Source organism: Mustela lutreola, chromosome 16 (assembly GCF_030435805.1).
Source record: "Mustela lutreola isolate mMusLut2 chromosome 16, mMusLut2.pri, whole genome shotgun sequence".
Classification (NCBI taxonomy): domain Eukaryota; kingdom Metazoa; phylum Chordata; class Mammalia; order Carnivora; family Mustelidae; genus Mustela; species Mustela lutreola.
The window spans coordinates 27,820,692-27,845,439 of record NC_081305.1 but is presented as its reverse complement, the minus strand read 5'-3'; the positions used below and the strand labels follow the sequence as shown (position 1 = coordinate 27,845,439).

Genomic DNA, 24,748 nt, shown 5'->3' with positions numbered 1-24,748 from the left:
ACATGCTGGGCCCTCCGGCTCCCCAGCCCATTGCTCCAGGAGCTGGACAAACCTAACTCATTCTTCAAGGCCCTTCTCCCCAAGAGAGCTACCTGCTCCCTTCTGCGGGTACCAGAGGGCATTGGACATTCCTCTGCTCTGGTTTGTTAAGACACTGTACCGAAGTGCCTCCTCCTTCCGGCCACCCGTGGTCTGCAGATCCTGTAAGCAGAAAGGGAGAGCCTGCTTCTCACTGCTCTCAGGGCATGGGGAAGCTCTGGGGCATGTGGGCTCTCAACAAACATCCATTCCATGAATAGATGACGGAAAGGAACCTGGCACAGGTTCACGTTGGAGAAATGTTTAAGGCAAGAAGGAGGGAAGAAGAGAAAGGAATCCATCCCTACCTCTAGCGGTTGGCTAAGACCTAATACTGGTATATCTGTGCAGGGAGTCCATGAGTAGATGATTGAGTAATGGTCCTTGGTCTGGCTGGAACCTAATACGGTGCCCGGCTGGTGTCTAGAGAATACAGGTCCCTAGTCCCGGGTGTGTTTCAGAATTTAGAACTTTTCGGACTGTATCTAGATAATTCAGTACCAAGGCTGCATATGATGTGACATGCTCTGGAGGGGGGCATCCCCACCCCTACAGTACCATCTCCGCAGAGAAGCACGTGAATAGGGGGACAAATGACGTGAATGGGAATGATAAGGAACAGCAGCCACCTTCCGGCTGAGGCGGCTGTGGCTGCCCTGTGGGCTGGTTTTCAAAGCTCCTTGGATTTGGAGACTGAATAAGGGACTGTGGAACTCTGCTTAGCAAAGATTCACTGAATGAGTGAATGGGGAACGTCTATAGCCCCAAACCTTTGTCCCAAGTGTGGTCCAAGGAGGCTTGTTAAACAGATGACTCTGAAAACTCAGTTGTCCAAGCTCACTTACCAGGACTGTGTGCAGCAAGTGCAGGGCGAGAGACTTGTTGGAGCCCCCGAGGATCTCGGGAAATTCCTTCTGTGGAGAGAAGTAGGGCGTCCTCCATGAGCACCTCAGGTCACCTGAAGGGAAAGCGTTCTCTCTGAGAGCCAAAGTGTCTGCCTTCTAGAAGAGAGGCTGGGGAGAGCAGGAATCTGTTCAGCCCCCAGGGGGCGACATGTAGGAGAACCTCCATAGGTTGGTGAAGCAATGATGTTTCTTCCCACATTTGCTAAAATGCAGCCATTCCCTGCCACACCTGTGGTCTTATGGGGCCTGAGTGGCTGCTCTGTGGAAAGACAAGGTTATGAGCTGACATGTCCCCTACCACCAAATTCCCATGTTGAAGCCCTAACCCCCACTACCTCAGAATGTGACCGTGTGGAGATAGGGTTTGTCGGGAAGTGATTAAATGAGAGGGAGGACATTAGCAGGGCCCTCATCCAATCTGACTGGTGGCCATGCGAAGAGCAAATTCTGACACACAAGAGAGACACCGGGGATGTGAGTACACAGAGGGAAGATCATTCTGGGACACAGACAGAAGGCCGCCATGGACAAGCCAGGGAGGGACTCCCCAGAAGAAACTGGACCTGCCGACACCTTGATCTTGGATTTCCAGCCTCCAGAACTGTGAGAAACTAGGTTTCTGTTGTTTAAACCGTCCGGTCTGTGGTATTTTGTTCTGGCGGCCCTGGCAAACTGGTACAGGCTATAGCTTGGTTCTGGCATCAAGTCTGAAGAGAGGCCAGAAAATCTCGAAGCTAGTGACTTACTATTCTCTTTCTCGAGACCTTTGCAGTCAGGGCCTCTGAGAAGCCAGCATTTCGCTGACAGCCAGCAAGGCTGCAAGGGTGGGGGTTAAGAACCCAGGCTCTGCATGGGGCCTAGTACAAGCTGTGGGTAATTATTTGCTAACTGACGCCTGCCTGGCTAGTACTACAGCTTAAACACATGAGAGGGTACAAGTACTCTCCACGTGTCAAATGAATTTCCCTTTGACATTTTCTGCTGAAAATCTTGGGATAATAAATCGCCAGGGTAAATATTTAAACGTCTCTGTCTCCTGGCATCTGTGGGAACCCCCAGAGTCATTCAATTTATCCGCAAGTATATTTCAACTACTAAGAACCTCTCTGTATGTTCAGAAGCTGAGATTTGTTTTTGGAGGACTACCCATGGTCACCAACGGCCATATAACTGGAAGGTCACCTGAACAAACAGCCCTGACCCAGGCTCCTGAGCTACGCAGACCTGAGCACCACATCCCATAGTGCCGCTTGAACAATTCCAATATCTAACATTTATTGAGCACTTGCTATATGCCAGGCTATTTGATGGGTGCATGTGAAACAGGTAGTAAGATCAGCCCTATTTCACAGGTTAAAGGAATAAAGGTTCAGAGAGGTTGGGCAGTTCACTTGAGGTCACAGAGCAGGTTAACAGAGAACCCAACATTTAATGGCAGAGCCTAAGTGCATGAAAAAAATTATACACCACTGTCTCCTCCCCAGCTGGGAGACTGGAAAGGAACTTCGCCCTTTCTGAGGCTAAGTTTCTTTAACCAGAAAACAGGACTAATAGTGCTTCACATTGATTCACAAGCTGTTGCGCCAATGGCATAAACCTAGCACATGGAAGGCACTCGAAACTGGTCACAGTGGTTCCAGTGGTGGTGGCTGTCATCAGGAGCACCTGCCTTCTTTCTGGCGCAGACCCAGAAGCACTGAAGAGCCCTCCTTAAGCCACAGTCTGTGACTCAGTTGCCTCATTCACAACATGAGGAGAAAGATCCCCACTGCCACTTACCCAAAATCATTGCTCTATAGGTCAAATTAATCATGGCAGAACATGCCCTTGGCAAACCTCTGTATTTCATTATCTCCTCTCCCTCAGCTTAAAAGGAGGGGGTTGGTCTCTATAATTGAGTTATGGTGATATTATGAATTTGAGCATTCCTCCCCTTCTGAGGACAGATGCAAAGTTTATTTCAAATCAGGAAGGGCTTCTTACATGTCAGGGTCAAGGAAGTACAGCTCCTTCTCAGCATTCAGCCTGAGCACAAACGATCCCTCCCAGAGAAGCCTTTCCTCTCTACCCCTTCTCCTCCCTAAAGATCTTCTCCTACCAGCTTGTGTCCTTTGTAGCACCTGTCCCTTCCCGAAACCAGCTATTCAACATTGCATTCCACCTGCTCTCCCCAGTCAGATGGCAGCTTGCAGAAAGCTGGAGCCGGGGGACTTGTTTACTACCGAATGCTTGGTTTTTGCAAGAGTGCAGAGCAGGTAGCAAACATTCCGTGCATACTTGTTGAATGACTAGAGGGATTCCATAATTTTGCAACTTGGACAAACCTCGAGAGCCCTCTTGGAAGTTAAAATGCCAGAACCAAGGCTGGACGTGAAAATGGAAAGGCCTGAGATTTTCCAAACCTGCGTGAATTTCATCTTCAAAGCAGTAACCATGCTAATTTGAAACAATCATTTATAATGTTTTGAAGAAAGCCTCCTCCCTTACTTCTTTATAGAGTTGTTTCTTTCTCCCTAAGCCTTCTATGAGGAGCAGAGCAGACATCGGCTAAGACTGCTCCTAGTCCTCAGTTACCCTCTGCCAGCGTGGGGAAGGGGCATCTCTGTGTCCTTGGCCGCTGGGCTCTCCCTCACAGTGCTTGGCGTCATGGACAGGAGCACTCAGCGTGGAAGCACACAGCGGCCTCACTGCTGAGGGAGCCATAGGGAGCACAGTTGGGATTGTTACCTTGGGCAGCAGGAAGCCACACTCGTGGTTATTGACTCCGATGACAGAAGGAATTGGATTAAATGTTTTTTCAGTCAGTAGGTCTAGAGGCTCATCAGGAAAGAAAAAACCATCAACCACTCGAGTGAAAGACTTTGTTTTCTGGAATAAGGAAGAGAAAAATCAGCATCTGTTTCTGTTCATAAAACCCGCTGTCCCCAAATCCCTAGTCCAACAGATCCAACCCACTCCAGAAGTGGTCAAATTGCATTTTGGAAGGAAATGAAAGGAAAACTAAGCCACCTTTGGCCCATCCCAAGGCCCGAGTGCTGCCTGGCCAGCCCTGCCACTTACTTGGGCAAAGGGGCTCAGCTTCCCGCCTTGAATTCCTCATCTGCTAAATAAGGATAATAAATAGTATCTACCTAAAGAACACAAAAGCCTACAACAGTTGATCTCAAAGTGTGGGTCCTGCACAGCAGCAGTAGGAGCATATCACCTGGGAACTTATTAGAAACAAATTCTCAGGGCCCAGCCCAGGCCTATTGCATATGAAACTCTGGGGATGCATTCCAGCCAACTTGTTTTGACAAGCCTCCAGGTGATTTTGATGCATGCTGAAGTTTGTGAATCACTGGCCAAATGCCATGGACAGAGTGGTTGACTGGGGGTGGGCAAAGGGTGCGGGTGGAGGTGGCCAGAGAAGTGGTGGGGGTCGGTGTGTCTTTGCCTTTCATCTGGCTGGATATTTCTTGGGTCTCAGGAAGTAACACCTGGCTCTGTCCATGGTGTTTTGGGGTCTCTGTTTGGGAGTGGGGATGGAAGCGAGTACACAAAAGACTTTTTACACAGTATCAGGTCAAGGTCAAATAGCTCCCACATTCCAGCACAGCTCACAGCAGACCCTTCATCTATGCTAAATAACTACCCAACAAATGTTGGAATCTGAAAAGTTAATGACCTTGCTCTTCCAAGGGCCATCAGAAGCTCTCAAGTTTGGAAGGGACATAAAAGTTCATTTGCTCTGATGAATCACCCAGTGATTGAAATTTGTCAGCTGTCATCTAGCTTCTGCTTGCATCCCTACAGAGGTGGGTGTCTCACTACCTTTTCTAGGAGCTGGCCTTGCGCAGACCACTGAGTTTTTAGAAAATTCATGGTTCTATCAAGCCAATATGGCTTCCTAACAGAACTCCTGCTCTTGGCATTGAGTTAACTTCTGGCAGCACGTGGAACAGGTGTGGTCCCTCTTCTCAGAGACTTAGAGACAACCTTCATATTTTCCTGGCTTTTCTCCAGGCTCAACAGCATCCCTGGCCCACAGGTTCCTTCATTACCAATCAGGGTTCTGGATATTCCACCTTGTGTTTCTACACCATGACTATGAATCCCAGCCTCCATCTTCCCAAAGTCCCAAATCAAAGTAAGTGAGTGATGGGATTTGTGTGCCCCTAGAGCCTCCTGTCCCTCCCCACCTTGTTGATGTCCAGCAGCTCCGTGGGGGATTTTGCCCTCAGGCACTGCAGCAAGGCCTCCGAGTCCATCGCGTTGGAGCCACAGATGCGTGCGACCACCTGCAACTATTTCCAGAGAAGGACTGGGTCAGAGCACAGCCCTGGAAGCCGCCAAGAAAATGACAATTGAAAAGAGTCCTTGATCCAACCCCCGGCAGGTCCTTCATATATGAAGCCTGCCCAACCCCCACTCCACCCCCATGAACGTGTAACAGAATGGGCACACTGAGGTCAGGCTGGCCCTGGACCTCTTTATGCTCCTGTCTGACCCTCTTGGCCATCTTTAGCGACTGCTGGAGCTGGGGGAGGGGGTGTGGCACTCCGTAGCTACAAGGGACAGAGTCAAGCTTCCTGGTCACGGGAACACCAGTGCTATGATGTCGGCTCCACTAGCACGAGGCACCCCCCCGAGCCCAGAAGCCCAACTCAGGAGCCCCGAGAGTGAGGAGCAGCTTTGCAAGCATGACTTATCTACCCTGAGACATGACTCCGGCTCAGTCTCAGCCCGTCAGCTCTGCTCAGCCTCACCCCTAGCGCAGCCTGGAAAACCCCCCAACATCTTTTTCTGTCTCTCACCAATTCCACTCATCCCCACTTCCTCTGGGATGTCCTTTCATGAACTCCTTCCTCTGCTAATTTCCCATCACTTCCAGGATTCCCACCTTTTCTTCCTAGCCTTTTCCTAAACACTGTCTTGCCCGGTCATTGGGCGCTTACCCCTTGAAAGTGGTGGTCCCTCAGTGTCTGGGAGTCACAAAGGCTTTGAGAAGCCAATGAAAGCTACAAACCCTCTCCCTAGGAAAATGCACAAACCTACAAAACCTGCCTACAACTGTAGGAGCTCAAGGACCACCATCCAGACTTTTCCTTGTCATAAAAAGATGATGGTCTTCTCAAGTCAGTGTGGCGTGTCTCCATTTATAAACCCACAGGTCCTACCATAGATCTGGGGAGACAAGGGACACTCAGTAGACGCGCACCAAATGAAAAAGGATGTGTACAAACTGAAAGCTGATTTATCGTGTTCCCCAAATCAGTATGTCCTGTGTTTTGGGAGCACGTTCACAATACTCTATCTCTAGGCCTCTGCTCCTGGCGTATATTGTTCTTTTCTCTAAGGTGTTTAAGCAGATGTACCACTAAAACGCACAGTCCCCAGGAGATGGCTCCACAACCCCGTGCTAATGTTCATCGACGGAATCAGCTCAGTAGTTAACTCATTCATTCGGCAAACACCGATAGTCACCTACCAGACTGGGACATGAAAGATACAACCCTGGCCTCCAGGTCCTCACTGCCTGGTAGAGCACTAAAGCAAGAGGACAGATGACAGAAGCCTTGGGCATATGACTCACTGTCCCCTCACAATGCCAGGCAACATGCTTCATTCACAGTGTTCTTTTCCACTGAACTGGAAACAGCTTCAGGCTCTTTCTTAACATGGTCCTCTAGGTGGAATGGAGCAGTTATGGGAGATGAGGTGCATACAACACAGGGGACTGAGTAATATATCCCAGACAAAGAACAACGAATAAGATGTAAGAACTCTCACCTACACACTCACATACATGCACGCATGCACACACACACATTTGTGCACACCAGCCGTATTGCAATGGAGATCTACTTCCTGAACCAGGTCTTCCACAGAGCAGTAACGTTCACTTTGATCAGCCCTGGAGTCTTTGACCATGGTCAGTAAGGACAGCCAAGCACACGGTCTATCAACACCTGCCCAAGTTCTCCTGTGACCAAGCAGAGGAAGCTAAAGAGGTGTTAACAAGATACCTACATCTTCATTCCTCTCATCGTCGGGGGCCCTCAGGAAAGGGATGATGGCCACCCCACTCTCCATGATGGCTCTGTGGAATAAGCCATTGGCCATGGGGGACAGAATCTGGAAAGAGAGCACAGGAGATCAGGACAAGTTATGCAGGGGACCCCCCATCCATCATATATACCACCCATCCTTCTTTAAACAAACCTTCCCAGGAAGTCCTTTAAAAGCTCTACATATACAGGGTGGGGGGTGAGGGGGGTGGAGCCCTGGTTTGGGAATTCAAGGATGAGTCACAAAGGTTCCGGCAAGTCATTTAACGTCTCTGAGCCCCAGACTCCTCAGGAGCTTTGAGGTCAAACATTCAGGTGTGAGTCCTAACTCCCTCACTTCCCGGCTGGAGAACCTCAGGCAAGTTGCTTTCTGTATTTCTGAGTATCAGTATACTCCCTATAAAACTGGGAGGAAAAATGGAGCCCATCTCACAGAATTGTGCAGAGCAGAAGTACCGAATATAGAAGGCTTTGCACGATCCCTGGTCAAATACTACACACTCAGGAAATGGAGGCTATTAGCATATATGTAAAAGTTGGTTTACTCTAATTCACCTTATCGAGTTATCTTGAAGATAGAAAAATAACTTGTATATTGTCAAGTTCTATACAGCAGAAGCTCTCTTAACCCACTCCCATGTTAACTGCCTTCTGTGATTAACCTGTTGGCTGAGGCCCAGGAGAGGCCGACCACTCGGAGCCAGTGGGCTGTTTTCTAGCACCACATACGTTTCTATTCCCACCAGTTTCTGGCCAAGGGTAAAGTGTGTTTGCTCCCAGATTTGCTTTTGTAAGTTACACTTGCTACTATAATCAACTAATCGATGAGATATCGTGGGAACCAATGAAGTACATGTATAGAAAGAAAACAAAATTATCTTTGGGGAAAGAAACTTTGATGAAAGCAAGTAGCTGAAAAATAGCGCCATCAGATTAATTTGGTGTGAACAAGGTAAGAGTGTAAGCTATGTGGGGAGTCAGTGGGAGATTCCATGAATACGCCACACTCAGACTACAATGCAGGCATCTCAAGTTCATGATCGCTGTAAAGAAGCTAAAGCAGCTGTAGAGGGCATGAATCTGGGGGCAGGGGGTTATACCCAGAGACCAACCCTGAAAAGATACAACACTGTATCAAATCATTGGCAGAGAAATGCACACTTTATGTTGGAAGTTGAAATAAAACGTTATATGCATCCTTTGTTGCTTTAGTTTTAGCTACATTTTTCTATTAAATGAGTAATTATCTGTCCTGGTAATTAGACACCAAGGTTCATTCGTTCAAGCCCCGCAGAGAGAAGAACTCACAAGGCTGGAAACACTTATGGCTCCCGCTGACTCGCCAAAGAGGGTCACAGAGCGTGGGTCCCCACCGAAGAACTCGATATTCTCCTGGACCCAGGTTAAGGCGGCCATCTGGTCCAGGAAGGCCCAGTTCCCTGGAGCATGCTGGTCCCCTGTGCTGGGGCAAGAGGCATGGTGAGAAAACTCAGTGGACCTCAGTCTGTTTCCTGAAGCCCAGAGAGTTTGAGGTGGAACTCTGGGAGGATGTCAGGGCATTGCCACTCCGGCTGGTGCAGAAGGGTAGGAGGCTGCAGGCACAGGGCAGTAGGGAAAGCCATACTTGTTTCTCACTCTGTTGGGATTTGGTTTTGTTTTTGGTTTTTTTGACAATCCGATGAAAGCTACACACCCCAGAAAAATGCACAATCTCGTAAGTGCAATATGAGGGTATTCATAGGCTCCCCTGAACCCACGGATTCCAGAAAGTTCCCGTTCCTGAGAGCTGGTCTGCACCAGGGAGCTAGATGTCCTGGGCACAGAGGTTCCAGGAAATGACTACATGAATAATAATGGTAATAAGAGCGAAACACCTATCAAAATATCCATGTGGTCCACACCATATGTGAGTAGACCTGGGATCACATTCTACTCCCCTCCATTCTCCAGCCCCCTCATGGCTCCTCCTGCTGGTTCCCTGCGCCGGTCCATGAGCGCTGCCTTCTCTCTCCTGGCAGCCCCACATCTGGTCAGGAGCCAAGCCCTGCCGATTTCACCTCCAACCCACTGTGGTTTTCATATGGGTTCCCATTCTTCCATTTCCATTTATCCAGATTCACAATCTGATCACTTAAGATCTGGGTGCCCTTGGGCAAGTCACTTAACCTGCTTCCTGTCAATGTTCTCAGGCCTAAAACAGGGCTAGTTGTGATGCCTGTGTCACATGTGGTTATGAAGACTGGCTGTGCAGGCCTACGGTAAGCGCTGTGTACGTGCCTGCAATCACTCTGGTTACTCAACTACCACCCCACTTTGTCCCGACAGCCGGCCTCAAAGCTGTGCAGTAGCCTCCCAACCAGACTCCTGCCCAGCCCCCGCTTGCTCTGGAGTGACCGTCCTGATAGGCTGCTCTGAGAATGGCATGGCTGAATCCCTCAGGCCCCATGTTGGCCTGGCCTTCGAGGCCTTTCCACACCCATCTCCTGCCACATCCTTATCTACCTGCCTACCAGGACCCATATCTTAGGAACAACTTTCGGAACACTTTGTGCCAGAGGAATCCCCATGTACAGAGTAGGTGACAGTGTAATCGCTCTGGGTCCTCTCAGCCCTTCCTGCCCCCATGGCAGCCCCAGAGCCCCAGCCCAGGGCCACGGGCCCCTAGCACAGCTTGCAAATATCATTCCCGGCCACTGTGCAAGTCCACTTCCTTCCAACTTCCCAGCTTTTGCTCGGGCGGCTCCTTTGCCAAGGACACTCTTCCCCAGCCTCTCCTCTCAAATCCAACCTCGTCTTGGAGGTGCGATTCCAATGCCGCCTCTCTCGTGATGCCGCCCTGATTCCTCACAGATCCCTCCCGTGTGCACCGCCCTCCCACCTGGCACTCTCGGGGCCTTAATCACATCCTGCCTGGTGGCATGGATATTTGTGTGCCTGTGGTATCTCCCCCACAACACTGAGAGTCCCCAAAGGGTGGAATCACACTCGGCTCCCTGCCACCTTCCCTGAAGTGCTGGCTGGTATTTTCTCACTGCCCCCTGGCCAGGGCTTAGGGTCTGCTGTGTTCTAAGCAGGATAACAGAAGTGGTCACGCTCTGCTCTGTGAGCCCTGGGAAGTTGCTTCACCTCTCTGTGCCTCCACTTTTCAACTGCAGGATGGGAATGACGACAATACTTCTCCCATAGGATTACTCTGGGGGCAAGCTGAAGCAATGTATGGCTGGTACACAGCACTGTGCCTGGCTCACAGTGAGTGTCTGACGCAGGGTGGCCATTACTGTGGAGAGGGAAGGAGTGATCCTCCCAGGGGAGTATCTGAGGAGGCCGACGTGAGGCCCTATAACCGCTCACCCACCATGCCTCCTCAAATTCCAGGGCACGTGTTGGGTCTACACTCCTCCACCTCCCAGGGCGGTTGGGTGAGGCCATGAGCTGAGCTCTGCCAATGATATATGAACAAGAGTGACAAGCGCCAACTCCAGGCTGACCCAGAAAGAACTCCCTTGCATGATAGCTGTTTGTCTATCTGCCGGTCAAATGCAGAGGGTCTGCGCCATAAAGGAGGGCAGAGGCATGAGACGGAAGGACCCCAGTCCCTGATGGACCACATAGAAAGACCGTTTTCAGTCAGGATCACTCAGCTGGACCTTACTTGAATGAGAAAGAGATTTTGGTTTGGTTTGGTTTGGTTTGAAGTCACCAAGACTTGGGGGTTTATCTGTTATAGCAGTTTATCTGTTTATCTGTTTATCTATTACAGCAGTTTATCTGTTACCTAACTCCTTTGGCTCGCATTTGTTCAACATCACTGAAAGCTCATTCCTCCTTAGGTGGCTGGGCACTGAATCCCCTGTGGCTGTCAAACAGCTGTGCCTTGGGGACCCAGGGTGTTGGTCACATGGGGACACTCACTTGAAGAAACCCAATATTCCTAGCCGGTACTGGGTCGTCACAATTAGCACGTCCTCGTAGGCAGCCAGGGCGGACCCGTCAAAGATGGAGGCTGAGCCAGTCTCGAAGGCGCCCCCAGGGAGCCACACCATGACCTGCGGAAGGGACAAGACCTCTGCAGTCAACCTGCCAGGCATTCACATCCCCTCCCCATGCATTTTGGGACTTTCTTTATTTAGGGAAATATAATAGAAAGCTTTCCTTTCTAAGTAGCATCAGAGGCTTTGTCTTTTGAAGAAGGCCCAGGGGCAAGCTTGTGGGTTCTGGCACCAAAGTACCTGGGTTGGATTCCCAGCTCTGCCACCAACGAGCTGTGTAATGTTGGGAAGATTACTTAACCTCCCTGAGGCTCATTTTTGCCATAGGTAAGCTCTGAAGAATGAAAGTATCTCACTGATGGGTTATCACGATATTTAAACAAGATCCTGCATCTAAAGTTCTTAGAACAATTTCAAGTGCCCAGAAAGCATTAACTAAATATCACTGAACTTGTGACCCACAGGAAGATGGAAATCATTGTAAGTCATGAAGGAGAGCCAAACCACTTAAGCTATTTTAACTTAACTCCTTCCCCTACCTACAGAAAGGAGAGAAGCAAGGAGAGATGACAGGGAGGAGAAGTATGAAAACTTTCCTCTATTGATTAGAAAAATTCGGACCAAGGAACATAAAACATTCACATGGTACTATTGGGATTGATATACTTCTTTAAAAAAAAAAAAAAGATTTTATTTATTTATTTGACAGACAGAGATCACAAGTAGGCAGAGAGGTAGGCAGAGAGCAAGGGGGAAGCAGGCTCCCTGCGGAGCAGAGAGCCCGATGTGTGGCTTGATCCCAGCACCCTGGGATCATGACCTGAGCCGAAGGCAGAGGCTTTACCCACTGAGCCACCCAGGGGCCCCGGGATTGATATACTTCTTAATAAATCCTTTCCATTCTCTCTTTTTAAAAAAGATTTATTTATTTATTTATTTATTTGAGAGAGAGTGAGTGTGTGTGCAGGTTGGCAGGGAGGGGAGCAGATGGAGAGAATCTTAAGCAGACTCCACACTGAGCACAGGGCCCGATCTCATGACCCTGTGATCACGACCTGAGCAGAAACCAAAAGTCCAATGCTTCACCGACTATGCCACCCAGGTGCCCTGCCCTTCATTTCCCAGGAATGCCTGAGTGGCTCAGTCATTAAGCGTCTGCCTTCGGCTCCTGTCATGATCCCAGGGTCCTGGGATGGAGCCCCGTGTAGGGATCCCTGCACAGCAAGAAGCCTGCTTCTCCCTCTCCCTCTCCCCCTGTTTGTGTTCCCTTTTCTTGCTGTCTCTCTGTCAAATAAAGAAATAAAATCTTAAAAAAATAAAAAAGGATTTCCCAAACAAGCAAACAGAAAATCAGGGTCCTTTTAAGCAGTTGTCTTTCTAAACGTTTACAGACCATTAAATACTCAACAGAGGGGAAAAACAAAACAAACTAAAAATCAAAGTTCAAGTCAAGCCACTGCCAACAAAGAAGCAATCAGAAAGGAAGATAAAGTAAATCTGTCATTAAATGACTTTTTAAGAGTTACTGATGCATCAAGTGATTACATTTCCCTTTTACCCAAGAGGGGGTAGGTTTGATTCTAGACGCCCAGCCCCTCTGCATGGGACCCTGGAGCCCTGGGCACGGTGGGCAGCCTTACAGGGAGCTTGGAGCCCTTGTTCGCATGGGCTGGCGCATAGATGTTAAGGTACAAGCAGTCTTCAGACACTTCCAATTTGGGGTAATGCACCTTGAGAAAGTGTTGATCTGAGAGCAGCCACTCTGAGTTCTGGAGGCACCTTGGAGGAAGGAAGGAGAGATCTCAGAGTTGCTATCAGGGAACATGCCTGGGAGGGGCCAGGTCTTGTGACAGCAGAGAGGCCAGATGGCCTCCCGTGTCTGAGCGGAAGAAGCCTATGGGAGCTATTGGTACAAAAACTAATCACCTCCCCTGCCCCCACCATGGTGGCACAAACAGAGAAACATGCTATAATTCTTTTAGATCTGGTTTTTGGGTAGGAAAGCAGTTTGTGCAGAATAACTGTATCATTAACTTCCAGCACCCACGCATGTGTATAGCCACTACCACAATTCAGACACATACACATCAAGATTCAACATGGCTCAACAATTCCCCAAACTGGAGGGCAAGACACTGGGTTACATATCAAGGGCTTTGCTCTAGCAGCTCCCTTTTCTGCCCCCAGAGGGACAAAAGGACATCTCTAGGCCTTTTCTCCAGGACACAATGGAGGTAGATGAATAGGGAGATTCCTGCATCCAAGCCTTTGTTCAGGCTGGTCCCTATGCCCAGAGTGCTCTCAACTCATATCTGTTTGCTCATGTTCTTCCCTTTCTTTCAGATTCAGTAAAAGTGCCACCTCCTCCAAGAAGCCTTCTGAGATCCCCCTAGTTAGACCACAGCTCTTTAGAAACACCTATATACATTGTGTTCTTTCCTTAAAGTTCTCTTAGGTTTGCACATGAGTGTTGCCATCTTCCCCCACTCAAATGTGACCAGCCAAAAGCTGTTTTGGTCACCTTGGTACCTCATAGTCCCTAGCACTGAGGCTATGACACAGTAAGATTGAATTAGACCAATATATGATTCCTAGGCTGGATGGGTGGTTCCTTCTCAGCATCCTTCTCTGATCCCCTAAAAGGCTGCCCTCGTCACTTTATATTTTAATCATTGTTATGATTTGCACCCCCTAGCACCCCTAGCACCCTAGCACCCCCATCAGCCCACAAAGTCATTCAGGGCAACTGTGACCAGCCCACCATATGTCCCCTAGGACATTATAGAGAGGCAATGACTGAGCTGGCTCTCAATGAATCTTAGCTGAATGAATACATGAAGGAAGGAACAGATGAGTTTCAGCTTCGTGTCTTGAGTCCCTGGGCCCCATGGGGTCTTCTTCTGCGACTTATGGAGCTTCCTGGCATCAGGGTACTCCTTACTCCTGGGACCCCAAGGCCAAGAACCAAGAACCAACTTGAGGACTGGACAGAATCTGAGCATCAGAAGATTCTCGGGGATCACTTCTCGGCCTTTGGCTAAGATCAAGTGCAGAAGATTCTTGGGGATTTTCAAGTCTCACCTTCCAACCTATGCTCATCATGATTCACCCACCCCAGCTTGAAGATCGGCAATGACGGGGGCTCCTGACCCAGAACACATGCATCTACTCCACAGGTGTTTGCGGATTTCCCTGCATCAGGCAGAGAGCACTAGAGCTGAGATCCCTCTGGCGTGGTTCTTCACCTCAAAGCCCTCAGCCAGTTTGGACCTTGGGTGGGGATTGACATGGAAACACCTGGACCAAGACTCAGTAAGTCTGCCACAGCCGTTCCCAAATCTGATCGGTCCTCAGATCCCTAGACACCTTTCAATGCAGCCAGCTTCCTGGGCCCGGCTCTGGAGATTCTGATTCAGGAAGTCCAAGAGGGGAGCCCAAGGTACCCGTGTGCTCTGAACACCACTGCCAGTGGTCCCGCTGATCAGCCAGCTGGGGGGCCATGGTCAACCCTCCTCCTCCTTGGTGCCACCACCTTTCCCAGGGAGCTGCACGACCTTTACTCCCCTGCAGTGCTCCGCCCCCACGCCCAGGCCACTTTCCACCACGGGACTGAGACTGCTCTTACAATTTAGGGTAGGACGTGGCATCTCGGAAGTCATTCCAGGGCAAGGCAGGCTTTGGTTTCTTAAATCGCAGGGGTCCTACAGGGGGCACAGCATAGGGGATCCCGAGGAACACGTTCACAGGCATGGTGCTTCCCAGCACAGTGGCTTGCTTCCCCCGGACCCACCCCAGCCTGGTGCTCCTCACTGGTGCGTCCGCGGCTGGCCCTGAGGGAACACACAGGGCAGAATCAGGAGTGGCTGGGTGGAGAACTGGAACGAGCCCAGCTAGGACGCCCCTCAATGGGGGCACTCTCTCTTGGCCCAGAGGCCATGCAGCAGGAAGTACCTAGACTCCCCATCAATAAACCACTGTCCCTGGCTTCTTTTAAGATTGCCTTAGAAGCCACCTGCATCACAGCGCTGACTTCGTTTCTCCTAGGAGCACAGCACCAAGTCACAAAATTTGCCCCAGTCCTCTTGGGGAACAAGGAAACTCTCCCTTCAACAGCGCGGATTTCCCTTACTCTCCAACTGATAGATGCCAGGATCTGCAGATCCTATGGTCCCACAAAGTCATCTGGCCCAGGGTCAGCACACCCGCTGGCATGTCTGTGCCTTCCCTACCTATGAGCTTTTTGATTTTTCTTAAAATTAAATTAAAAAAAACTTTAAAAAATCCTTCCTAGGGCAATCCTAAGCAGTAACAGCTATGGAATTGTGCTCTTTGATGAGTTAAGTCTATGTTTTTGAATATACATGGAAATAAATATACATCAATAAAAACAAAAAGTTCTCATGGGGATGCCACCTGACATCAGCGCCCCCGCCCCCAGGGACAGGAGGATGATATTTTTGGAAACCCGAGAGTGCAAGCTTCTCGGTTTTCACATAGAATACAGAGTGTTGAGAAGCCCACTGCCCAGCTGTTTACTTATTAGGACTCGGGCGTCTTGGTGGTACCTGTTCTAATGTCATTTTAATAGAGAAAGTCCTGTCCAGGCAGGCACTAGTACAAAGCATGGGCTCCATTCTATGACCCTCCCCAGTGCCTGGACAGAGAGCTCTCCAAACTCCGACAAGGTGTGAGCAACCCAAGGGCAGGACCGAGCTCTACCCACTCCCACAAAGGAGACTCTGCGGAGGATGGTTTTCAGTTAACACCAGGACGCTGCTCAGGGGCCCTGAGGTTACTTACATAGCCTTTTATGAGCCTTCAGACCTCCGAGAAATAGGTTTGTTTGCACTAGTGGTAAGGAAATTCCCCTACCCCATCTTCTGAGGCCCCTCCTCTCCCACGGGGTGTCTCACCCTTGGTGGCAGCTGTAAGGACCCAAACAACCCAGATCAGGGTCTGGCCCCGGTGCCCCCACTCCCCAGTCATCCGGCTGGCCTGCCTGAATGCCCTGCACCTTCACGGCCGCAGCTGGCCTCAGAGAGCTTCGGTCAGGGGCAAGAAAGGGCTTCCTGTTGGCAAACAAATGTTGAGCAGGCAAACACAGAACACCAGCTGGTGAAGAGGGGCAGCAGACCAAGATTTTCGGAGGAATTGGCCAAGCAAGACTTTCCTGTTCTGATTTACATAAGGAGAAGCTGATGATTAACTTGTAAGCTGGGGAAGGATAGTGCGGCAGGCTCTGGGCATGCGGGATGGAACAAATACAAGGGACACTGGGCATCAAGGAAGGCAAAGACCTTAACTGCAGTGTCTGCAGGGGCCAGGAAAGCAGCAAACAAACAGTGAATGAAGCTGGCCAAGAGAGCTTGATAGGATGTGGTGGGGACTGTGGGACAGAGCGCATGCCCTCTCTTAAAGAGGCAAGACTTCTCAACTCCAATGAACGTTTGGCTTACGGCAATGTAGGTACACCAAACCAGAAGTCAGTGATCTCTCTCTATTTTTGTAAGTGGTTTCAAATTTGAAGAAATCATGTTATGAGTCCAGTGCAGTATTTCTACTGGCTTGAGCTGTGTCTGTAGTTCTGATCTAGACCCAGCTCCCCTGCGTAAATATGAGGAGACAAGTCCAAAGAGGTTCTTTGGAAGTTCCTATACGTGGTTCTGTTGGAGCCTGTCCTTACATTCAGGTGGGTCATTGATGATCTGGCTTAGGACCCAGGAACATCACCATCTGGCTCCTGCCATGGTCTACACTGCCCTCGGGGTAAAGGTGTAGCCCCAGGATGGGGCTTCCCAAGTGCTTGGAGTAGGTGGGTGCAATCGGGGTATGTGTCGAAATTCTGTCCTTCTGCTTAGCCGCCCTGGAGATCTAGAGGCAGGACTTGAACAACGTGAATGGTGGGTTTGGGAAGCATTAATCTAACGCACAGGTCTCGCAGAGGAGTCACCTTCTGAGAGAGGCAGGGTTGTTACGAGCAGATATTATGTGCCTGCTGGATACAGAACTCTACACAAGCAGGCAGGGAAAGCCTTCCTCAAGGTCAGAGCAAGGGGCTGTCGGGTGTATTTTGCTAAAGGCCTGTGCTCTGTAAATCTCTACAGATTAGTAGAAGTCCTCCGGTAAATATCTTTCTCCCCAGCTCTAAGTCCCTTTCTGACAAGCCACTGACCGCACCAGGAATTATGGAAATAGGACTTGGGTGGAGTCCTTTCTGAAGATTTGATTCTTAATTCAGCAAAAGTTACTTATGGTTCAAATAGAACCTTGACATTGTCCCCTGAAATCTAGCGAACAGCGGTAGACAGCAGTCCCTAGGTATGATGACAAGGAGTGAGGAAGACAGGGGCTGCCCGTATCAGATGTCTAGATGTTCAGACTGCCCACCTTTGATGTGACCACAAATCCCAGCAGATGAATGGGAGATGGGGTGGGAATTTCTAAAATGTTCCCGGTATGCCCTGCAGACTTTGTTGGGTGTGGGTTAAACATTGAGCATACCCAAATCCCAGCGCGTGTGTATACACAGGTTGGTTGCTGCTAGGTTCAAGTACTTAGGGCTTTTCAGACATCAAAGACCTTAGCTTGGGTCTGGGCCATAGAGTGGGTGGTCAGTGGTGTTTGCTAGATTGCAACCTGACCCTAGCTTGTTGAGACGCACCCACACATGATTCTTTAAAATGCCTTCAGAACAAAGGCAAGTTGTTTTCTTGCCTTTCCCAGCAGGCCCTTCCTGGCATGGCTGACCTAAGCAGCTGCAAGCTCTTGCCCACAGCCTTGAGACCATTTACAGAGACCTGGGTTCTCTCTTGATTCTTCCTCAGAATCAAGGGTGTCCTTGAACAAATCCTTTGTTTCTTCTGGGCCTCAGTGTTTCCATCTTCTGTTGACATCTGTGCACGCATTTTAGGATTATAAATTCCGGAGACCCAAGCATGAGTGAGTTTCCAGAAATGCCTAGGGGGCCAGAAGAACCCAGAGAAGGGTGGAGAAGTAGACAAGTTTCTGAGCAGAGGAAGAAGGCTGCTGGCAGGGCCAGGCCAAGTGACTCTGAAAGCACAAATTTGCCAGCTCAAAATGGCATCTTCATGGGCCCTGTCAAATGAAGGTCTACAATACCCATTCTGTCTACAGCCTTGAAACTCAGACTGTCTCCCTGCTCTGGCCCTTCTTAGTTGCCGCCAGAAAGGTCCTCCCTGCCCTATAACTCTATCAGAAATACGTGGTGTTTCCCCAAACTCAGCCATGGACCTAGAGCTTCACAGTTTGTACCATTCCCACTCCTAACCTGATTATCAGTTTACTGGAAATTGTTCTTTAAATCAACCTTTAAAAAAAAACCTGTTGATTATCAAGAAATTTTTATATACCTAATGCAGTAGAGATAGTGTTTTGAAAAGAGTAAACCAGTGTATTTTGCATTTCTATATGGTGAAATCATCCCCCACCTCTAGCAACTGTTCTAATAACAGTTGAAGACCCCAAAACAGGAAGTGTGGAGGATCTGGCCCTCCTGCTCCACAGATTGTGGGAAGAAGAAGGGAACAGTGGTGGGGAAAACAGGGAGTGATACCAGGTGACCTGAATCTCCCTCTTAGACTGAAACCCCAAGTGGGAGATGTGTTAGGGAAGCTGACGGCAGCTTTGGTTCTCCAGAAGAAGACTGCCATAGGGGTGCTCCAAATCCCTAAATCAGCCTGTGGCAGCCACAACCAAGTTGAAGAGGTTGGGCAAAGACAGATCTCAAGTGATGCTCTTGCTTATCCCGGATCAGCTGTTCTTGGAAGGGCCTGAAATATGGCCTTGAAGGGAACTCAGAAGTAATTGAGACTATGGTTGAGAGCTAGATAGGGAGAGGTCAGGGGACCCACAGAGGTGCTTCCTGGGCTTGAGGATAAAGTGGAGGCCTGACCTGGGTAGAGCACAGTGATGAGAGCTGGTAGAGCTGGTCAGAGCCAAGGTGAGGGCACTGAGTCTCTAAGGAGGGATCCATGGGCTTTGACCAAGACAAAAGGACAGACCGTGAGCTCACCATGTTAGAATTCACCATCCTCCCAGGAACTCGGTGCACAGGGAAGTTGCTGTAGACAGCCCAACAACACCAGGACCTCTGCAAGTGGGTTTAAGCTACCTCTACCCCTCTAAGGGTGTGGTCGTATTAGCTTCTCCCAGTTCATGCATCCAGATGCCATCTTGGAGAGGATGGGAAGCAAATCTGAGCAGAGGCTATGCATTTATTTGAAAAAGCTATAAAGAGATTATTCAAGTTATTAAATAGGACTGAGTTTACCTGATGGAGCTCCATGTAAGTATCTACTATGAACTACAGGGTTGGGGTGGGGTGAAGGAATTGTTCTCTTCTGGTTAAAAAGAAAAGTTAATAATTATTATAGATACATATATATAAGAAACACGCTATGGCCAAACTGGGTCTCTTACCTACAAACCCAGCCTGAAAGAGAACCCTGGAGAGTGTGACTTCCTAACTGCTTATCTCGCATTTTCTTTTCTGTCAAGGTGCCACCTCTGCTTATCTCACTGTTCCCTAATGGACAGAGCGGACCCTCAGGGAAACTGACATGGCAGGAAATAATGATACTAGTTTTCATTTACCGAATGCCTTGTAGGTATCACAGCCTGGGCTAAATGTTTTACAGCCATGACCCTGTGTAATGCCATTATTCCCATTTTGCAGAGCAGGAAACCCTGCAAGGTAGGATGAATCGTCAGATATCACAGGACTGAATCGTCAAATATCACAGGACTGAGGAGCCAGCACAGCTGGGACTTGAGCCCAGACTTCCTGCCTCCAAGCTGCAGCCTTTGCCATTTAGGGAAAAGGAGCGGGAATGAGGAGCAATAGGAAGGTCGGGGAGCATGGGCTGACTTCTGCAGTTCTTGGGCCATTAAAGATCATTTAATCTTGTAGGAAGCAGAGGATCCACCTGACATCACCTCCTTGGACCTTGCTGTTCCCAGCAAGCCAGTGGCCTTGAGGGCCCCCAAGACAAGAGCTCTTCTGATGAGCTCTCTCTGTTCTCCCAGGCTGCTCTGCTGAAACCCTGAGGGAGAAACCAGAATGGGAGAGGACCTCAGTCCCAGGCCTGGCTTCGGCTTAGAACATATGCTAATCTGCCCTGCTGCCAGTGGCCTCAGGGTGGAGGCCGGCCTGCAGGGGGACAGAACAAAGGGAGGATGCTCTGGGGCTGGACTCGTGTTACCGGGCACTGCACCTCTCACTCTAGGGGCCTGGGGCTGGGCACCCTAGAGCTTCCTTCTTTCTTCAGACCCACCTCACACTGCTATTTAATTCAAACACTTCAGCAGGTTGTTCAGATCTTTTCCCATTTGGCTCTGTCCTGTCCAGATGGATGCTTCACTGTACCCCATCAGTGCACCTGCATCACTGCACCTCCTCACTATGCTCCCATCACCAAGCCCCTATCCCTCTAGCCCCATCGCTGTACCCCATCCCTCTAAGCACATCACTGCATGCACATAACTGTTCTCCAATCACTGCACCCCCCTCATTATATTCCCACCACTGTACCCCATCCCTATAGCCCCATCACTGTACTCCCATCCCTGCACCCCATTCCTACAACCTCATCATCACACCACCATCATTTATGCCCATCAGTATGGGTACCATCCCTGCACCCCTATAACTAGACCTATCACTGCACCCCACCTGCATCCAATCTTTTAGTTAATCACATTTTCCTTTCCTGGAATGTTTTGCCTTGACTTCTTCACCTGGTAAAATCCTTCTGGTTTTTCAAGATCCCACAGAAATACCATCTCCTCCAGGCAGACCTCCTTATTCTCAAGTGCTAAAATCATTTTCTCGTTTCATCCTGAGTGCTTTGTTGATGTTTCTATTATACCATTTCCAATGCTCCATCCCAGTTCAATGGCTGGTTTCGCCACAGATGATGATGATGGCGATGACCATGTTGATATCGCAATCTCCTGGTCACATAACGTGAGCCCACTTCTGCCTTAAGTCATACCTGTAGTGGACAGTCCTGTGCAGACCAGCCTCACCTGTCAGGTGACAGCACGCCACCTGAAGCATGGGTGGGCCATGTGACTCTCTATTTTCTGCCCCAGGGCCTTCACCCCATCACAAATATCCTCTCTCACTTTGCTTAAGCAAGATTGGAATTAGAGTAACCCAGGAGTAATCCTCAAGAAAGGGGGCATGAGGCCTGGGAGTAACACTCCAGCCTCTGGAGGCATTCTGTGTGCTGCTCAAGAGGCAGAGGGTTCTAGAAAAACCGGGCTCTCTTTCCTCACAGAAGCAGTCTCAGTAATACACCTTATCTTGTCTTTTCTCTCTGCCCTCCCCGCCCCAAGCTCCACTCTTATGGAACCAAAGTAAGTCAGTGGACACCAGGAGGAGACCTTGAAAGTGGACCATCAGTGGGATCCTATGACTGGATCACTCACCATTCAGACAGCATCATGTGGCAAAGACTCTCAGGGGTGGGCTGGGATGTGGTCCAGCTGGAGGGGCACCAGTCAGGAATGTCTTCACCCCAGCCTCTTGAAGGTATAGAGGTAATGGTAATTACAAGGGTTGTGGTGTTGGCTGGATTTCATGAACTGCCTTGAAGCCTTGAAAAAAAAAAAAAAAATGACAGGCTCTGGTCAATGAGCTATTAACACAGCATGAAAATTAGAGGCCTTCCTGGCAGCTTTTAAAGATAGCTTTATCTCCTTGAACCACAGTGAGACCATGCTAAAGATGAGACCCAGGATTTGACCATACGAGTGAAGGAGCTGCAAAGGAGGTTGTTTGTATAGCCGTGGAAGAGCTCCTATGCTTAAGTCAACCCCTAAGTAAGATGGTTGGGACCCAGAGTCGTGTGAATGGAGACATTTGAGAACAATGAATACTCGATTCTCCTAAACTTTCCAAACTAACAGGAGGTGCCTTCTCCCTCTTACTAGAAGGGAGCAGACTTGGTTTGTGTTGTGTGCTCCCTATGAAAATGTTTTTCCTCATCAAGATCACCCTATTTCATGCATTCCCCCTGGTCAATCATGGGAGCCAGGCTTCAGCCTAGCCAGAGCAAGGGAAGATATTTCCCTCTCCAGGAAGAAATGGCTTTCTCACTGAATTAACTGCATATCATGCCAATATGTCCTGGTAGCAACTGAGAAAAACATGTGTGGGAGTGAATCCTGAGGGCGGTGGACCTGAGGGGTGGGGCAGAAGATAAGATTGGGTAGGAGAGAATTTATAAACACAAGAGCACATTGCCACGACTCAGGATTTATTGTCCTGAAAGAATGCCTCGAGCTGGTCTAAGAGGCCACAGGAATGGCTCTTTGAAGCATGCACATGAAGACAGCCTGCCGTGGATGAGATGGAGCTGCTAGAATTGCCATGGCCGAGAACTAAGAAATAAATCAGAAGGTGCAGGACATGGGTCTATTAGAATGAATTTATTTCCTAGAAGGAGGGAATTCATGACCTGGTGATGTTTACTAGGAGTGCCCACGAACTCTCTTCTCTAGGGTGGTGAGGAACATACCAGTGTAGAGAGCACCTGCCTCTTTGAGAAGCCCAGTGCTGACAATTCTCGGTAAGTCAGTGTTGACGGTAGGCGATGCCACCGTGAAAATGTGCTTTGTTCAGATTCAGTCAATGTGAATGAATCTGGAATAGCAGAAGCCAGGCGGTGCTATTTAACCACCAGAGTAATGTAGAAATAACTGCCCCAATGGATGGCAAAGACAGAGTGGCAACAAGGGTGCCTTGTCCACTGAGATCTATGACAGTGACTAACAGACCACGGTATTCCTAGAAGTAAGGTAGGTAAGCAGCCACCTTGAACATTGTTTCACTTGTAAAACCAGAAAAAGTCAAGAGCTGGTGAGCAGAAGTTTCATGCCAGCCATAACAATGAAAAATCACAAGGCCTTACCAGATGTTTCCAGATGTAAACCATTTCTCAAGCATACTGAGCCTATTGATTAGGAGATGCTGGGTCCTCTTAAAGAAGAATTATGCAATGCCACTATAAATAAATAAACTATATACATTTCCTCAATCCTTCCCTAAAGGAATTTATAGACAGAACCCATCTCATCATGCGAAATTCCATATGCATGCTCATCTGGTGCCCATGATCCAGCATTTCTTCTCAACCAGAACCCAATAACACTCCAGGAGATCGTCTCAAAGGGCTTGTAATTCTCTGCTATAGTTAGCAAAGCCTTACTCCAGAATTCCAGAGACCTATATCATGATTCTCTCACTGGAGTTTGCCATACACTCCACACTGCATCTTTTCCCATCCCTGACACCTCCAGTATCATAGGGCCTGCCAGATCCTATCACTCAGATAGCTGGGATGATAGATCCACAGGTGCCGTCTACTCTCCAGACCCTACTCAAAGCTGGAAGCCTTCCATGTCCCCTGGCATTTAGGCCAGCTGAATACCATGTACAAACACCCTTATCAATTATACAGTGATTGAAGGGGGCCATATTTCAAAGGTCACGATGTATAAGACTGGGCAAAAATCTAAGACATTGAATGGAAATTTCATCGCCCCTATAACCTGCAAACAGCAGGGTTGATAGAAAGAATGGAATATTAAAGCAGTAAATTATATTACTAACAGGTTAATCACATTGGTCAGGTGGACTAATGTGGCTTTAATACATTTAAATGATCAACCAGTAGGGCCTGTTGCTCCAGATGCCAGGTTGCAGACTCTCGTCCAGACACCCAACACTGTAAAGGTATGGGAAGGATGGGGGACAGCCATTGCCCTGACTTTCACCAAGACTCAGTGTGCTATGCTGCTAAGAACACCAAGTCCCATCATTTCTGAGAAAGGTGTCATCTACTAGAACTTTCAATGGGACATCCCACAGGGATGGGCAAGTTACTTCACACCCATGGGGTGACGGGGAACTACTCAATCTCCACTAGGATCCTATTGTCCTGATGTAAGCCAGACCTGCTGGAAAGCACTAGACTGCAGTAGGACACACACTATTGAAAAGAGAAAGGGTGGCAGTTGTGATCTGGCATATCCTGCCCCCAGTCCAGTCCCTCATGCCTGACATGCTCTCTCCCCCAGCCAATAGGTATGGTACACACAGCCTGGTGAAGTGAGCAAGTTGTTTTCCACTGGTATGATCACTTGGTCACCATCTTTGTTTTCTCCCATTGGGCTTCAAGAACGCACATTAAAAGCCCCCTACTAAATTCACCCAACAAGCCTTAAACAATAGACAACAAAGCATTTCCTTATCCTGAACCCTGAAATGTCTCTCATAAGAAAAGGTGTCTTGGGGTGCCTGGGTGGCTGAGTCAGTTGAGTGTCTGACCCTTGATTTCAGCTCAGGTTGTGATCTGAGGGTCCTGAGATTAAGCTCTGTCTCAGGCTCTGTGCTCAGTGGGGAGTCTGCTTGAGTTTCTCTCTCCCTCTCAATGTGCCCTCCCCCAATTCGCATGTGTGCACACTCTCTTTTTTAAATAAATAAATAAATCTTTAAAAAAAAAAAAGAAAAGAAAAGCTGTCTTCTAAGATAGGATGACCTTGGATATTACTGCCTCCCAAGGAGGGACCTGTGCTATCATCCAAATAGAATGTTGTGTGTTCACACCTGATGAGTCTGTTAATGTGTCATCTTCATGAAATCACATGAGGACACATGTGAATGCTCTGAGTGATCAACCCTCTAGTCTAGGGAACTTAA

The 24,748-nt window shown here is 48.9% G+C and overlaps 1 protein-coding gene and 1 long non-coding RNA gene across 4 annotated transcripts in view; both read right to left on the bottom strand.

Moving 5' to 3' along the window:
• Window positions 1-16,143, bottom strand: part of CES5A (carboxylesterase 5A) — a 28,210-nt gene extending 12,067 nt beyond the window's left edge. The window contains exons 1-9 of one of the 3 annotated variants that reach the window (XM_059152090.1): window positions 15,936-16,143; window positions 14,648-14,852; window positions 12,663-12,801; window positions 10,946-11,079; window positions 8,342-8,495; window positions 6,996-7,100; window positions 5,165-5,269; window positions 3,711-3,851; window positions 924-992 (exon numbers count right to left, since the gene is read on the bottom strand). In XM_059152090.1, the coding sequence (XP_059008073.1) occupies window positions 924-992; window positions 3,711-3,851; window positions 5,165-5,269; window positions 6,996-7,100; window positions 8,342-8,495; window positions 10,946-11,079; window positions 12,663-12,801; window positions 14,648-14,852; window positions 15,936-16,008 (1,125 nt within the window). In that variant the 5' untranslated portion in view covers window positions 16,009-16,143. Of the gene's footprint in view, window positions 1-923; window positions 993-3,710; window positions 3,852-5,164; window positions 5,270-6,995; window positions 7,101-8,341; window positions 8,496-10,945; window positions 11,080-12,662; window positions 12,802-14,647; window positions 14,853-15,822 lie in introns of all 3 variants that reach the window. The other 2 variants (XM_059152091.1, XM_059152092.1) reach the window with 2 other exon arrangements.
• Window positions 16,144-21,478: 5,335 nt separating this feature from the next.
• LOC131818443 (uncharacterized) overlaps window positions 21,479-24,748 on the bottom strand; it is a 95,019-nt gene continuing 91,749 nt past the window's right edge. The window contains exon 3 of the long non-coding RNA XR_009348825.1: window positions 21,479-21,642. This is a non-coding gene — a long non-coding RNA (uncharacterized LOC131818443). The remainder of the gene's footprint in view (window positions 21,643-24,748) is intronic.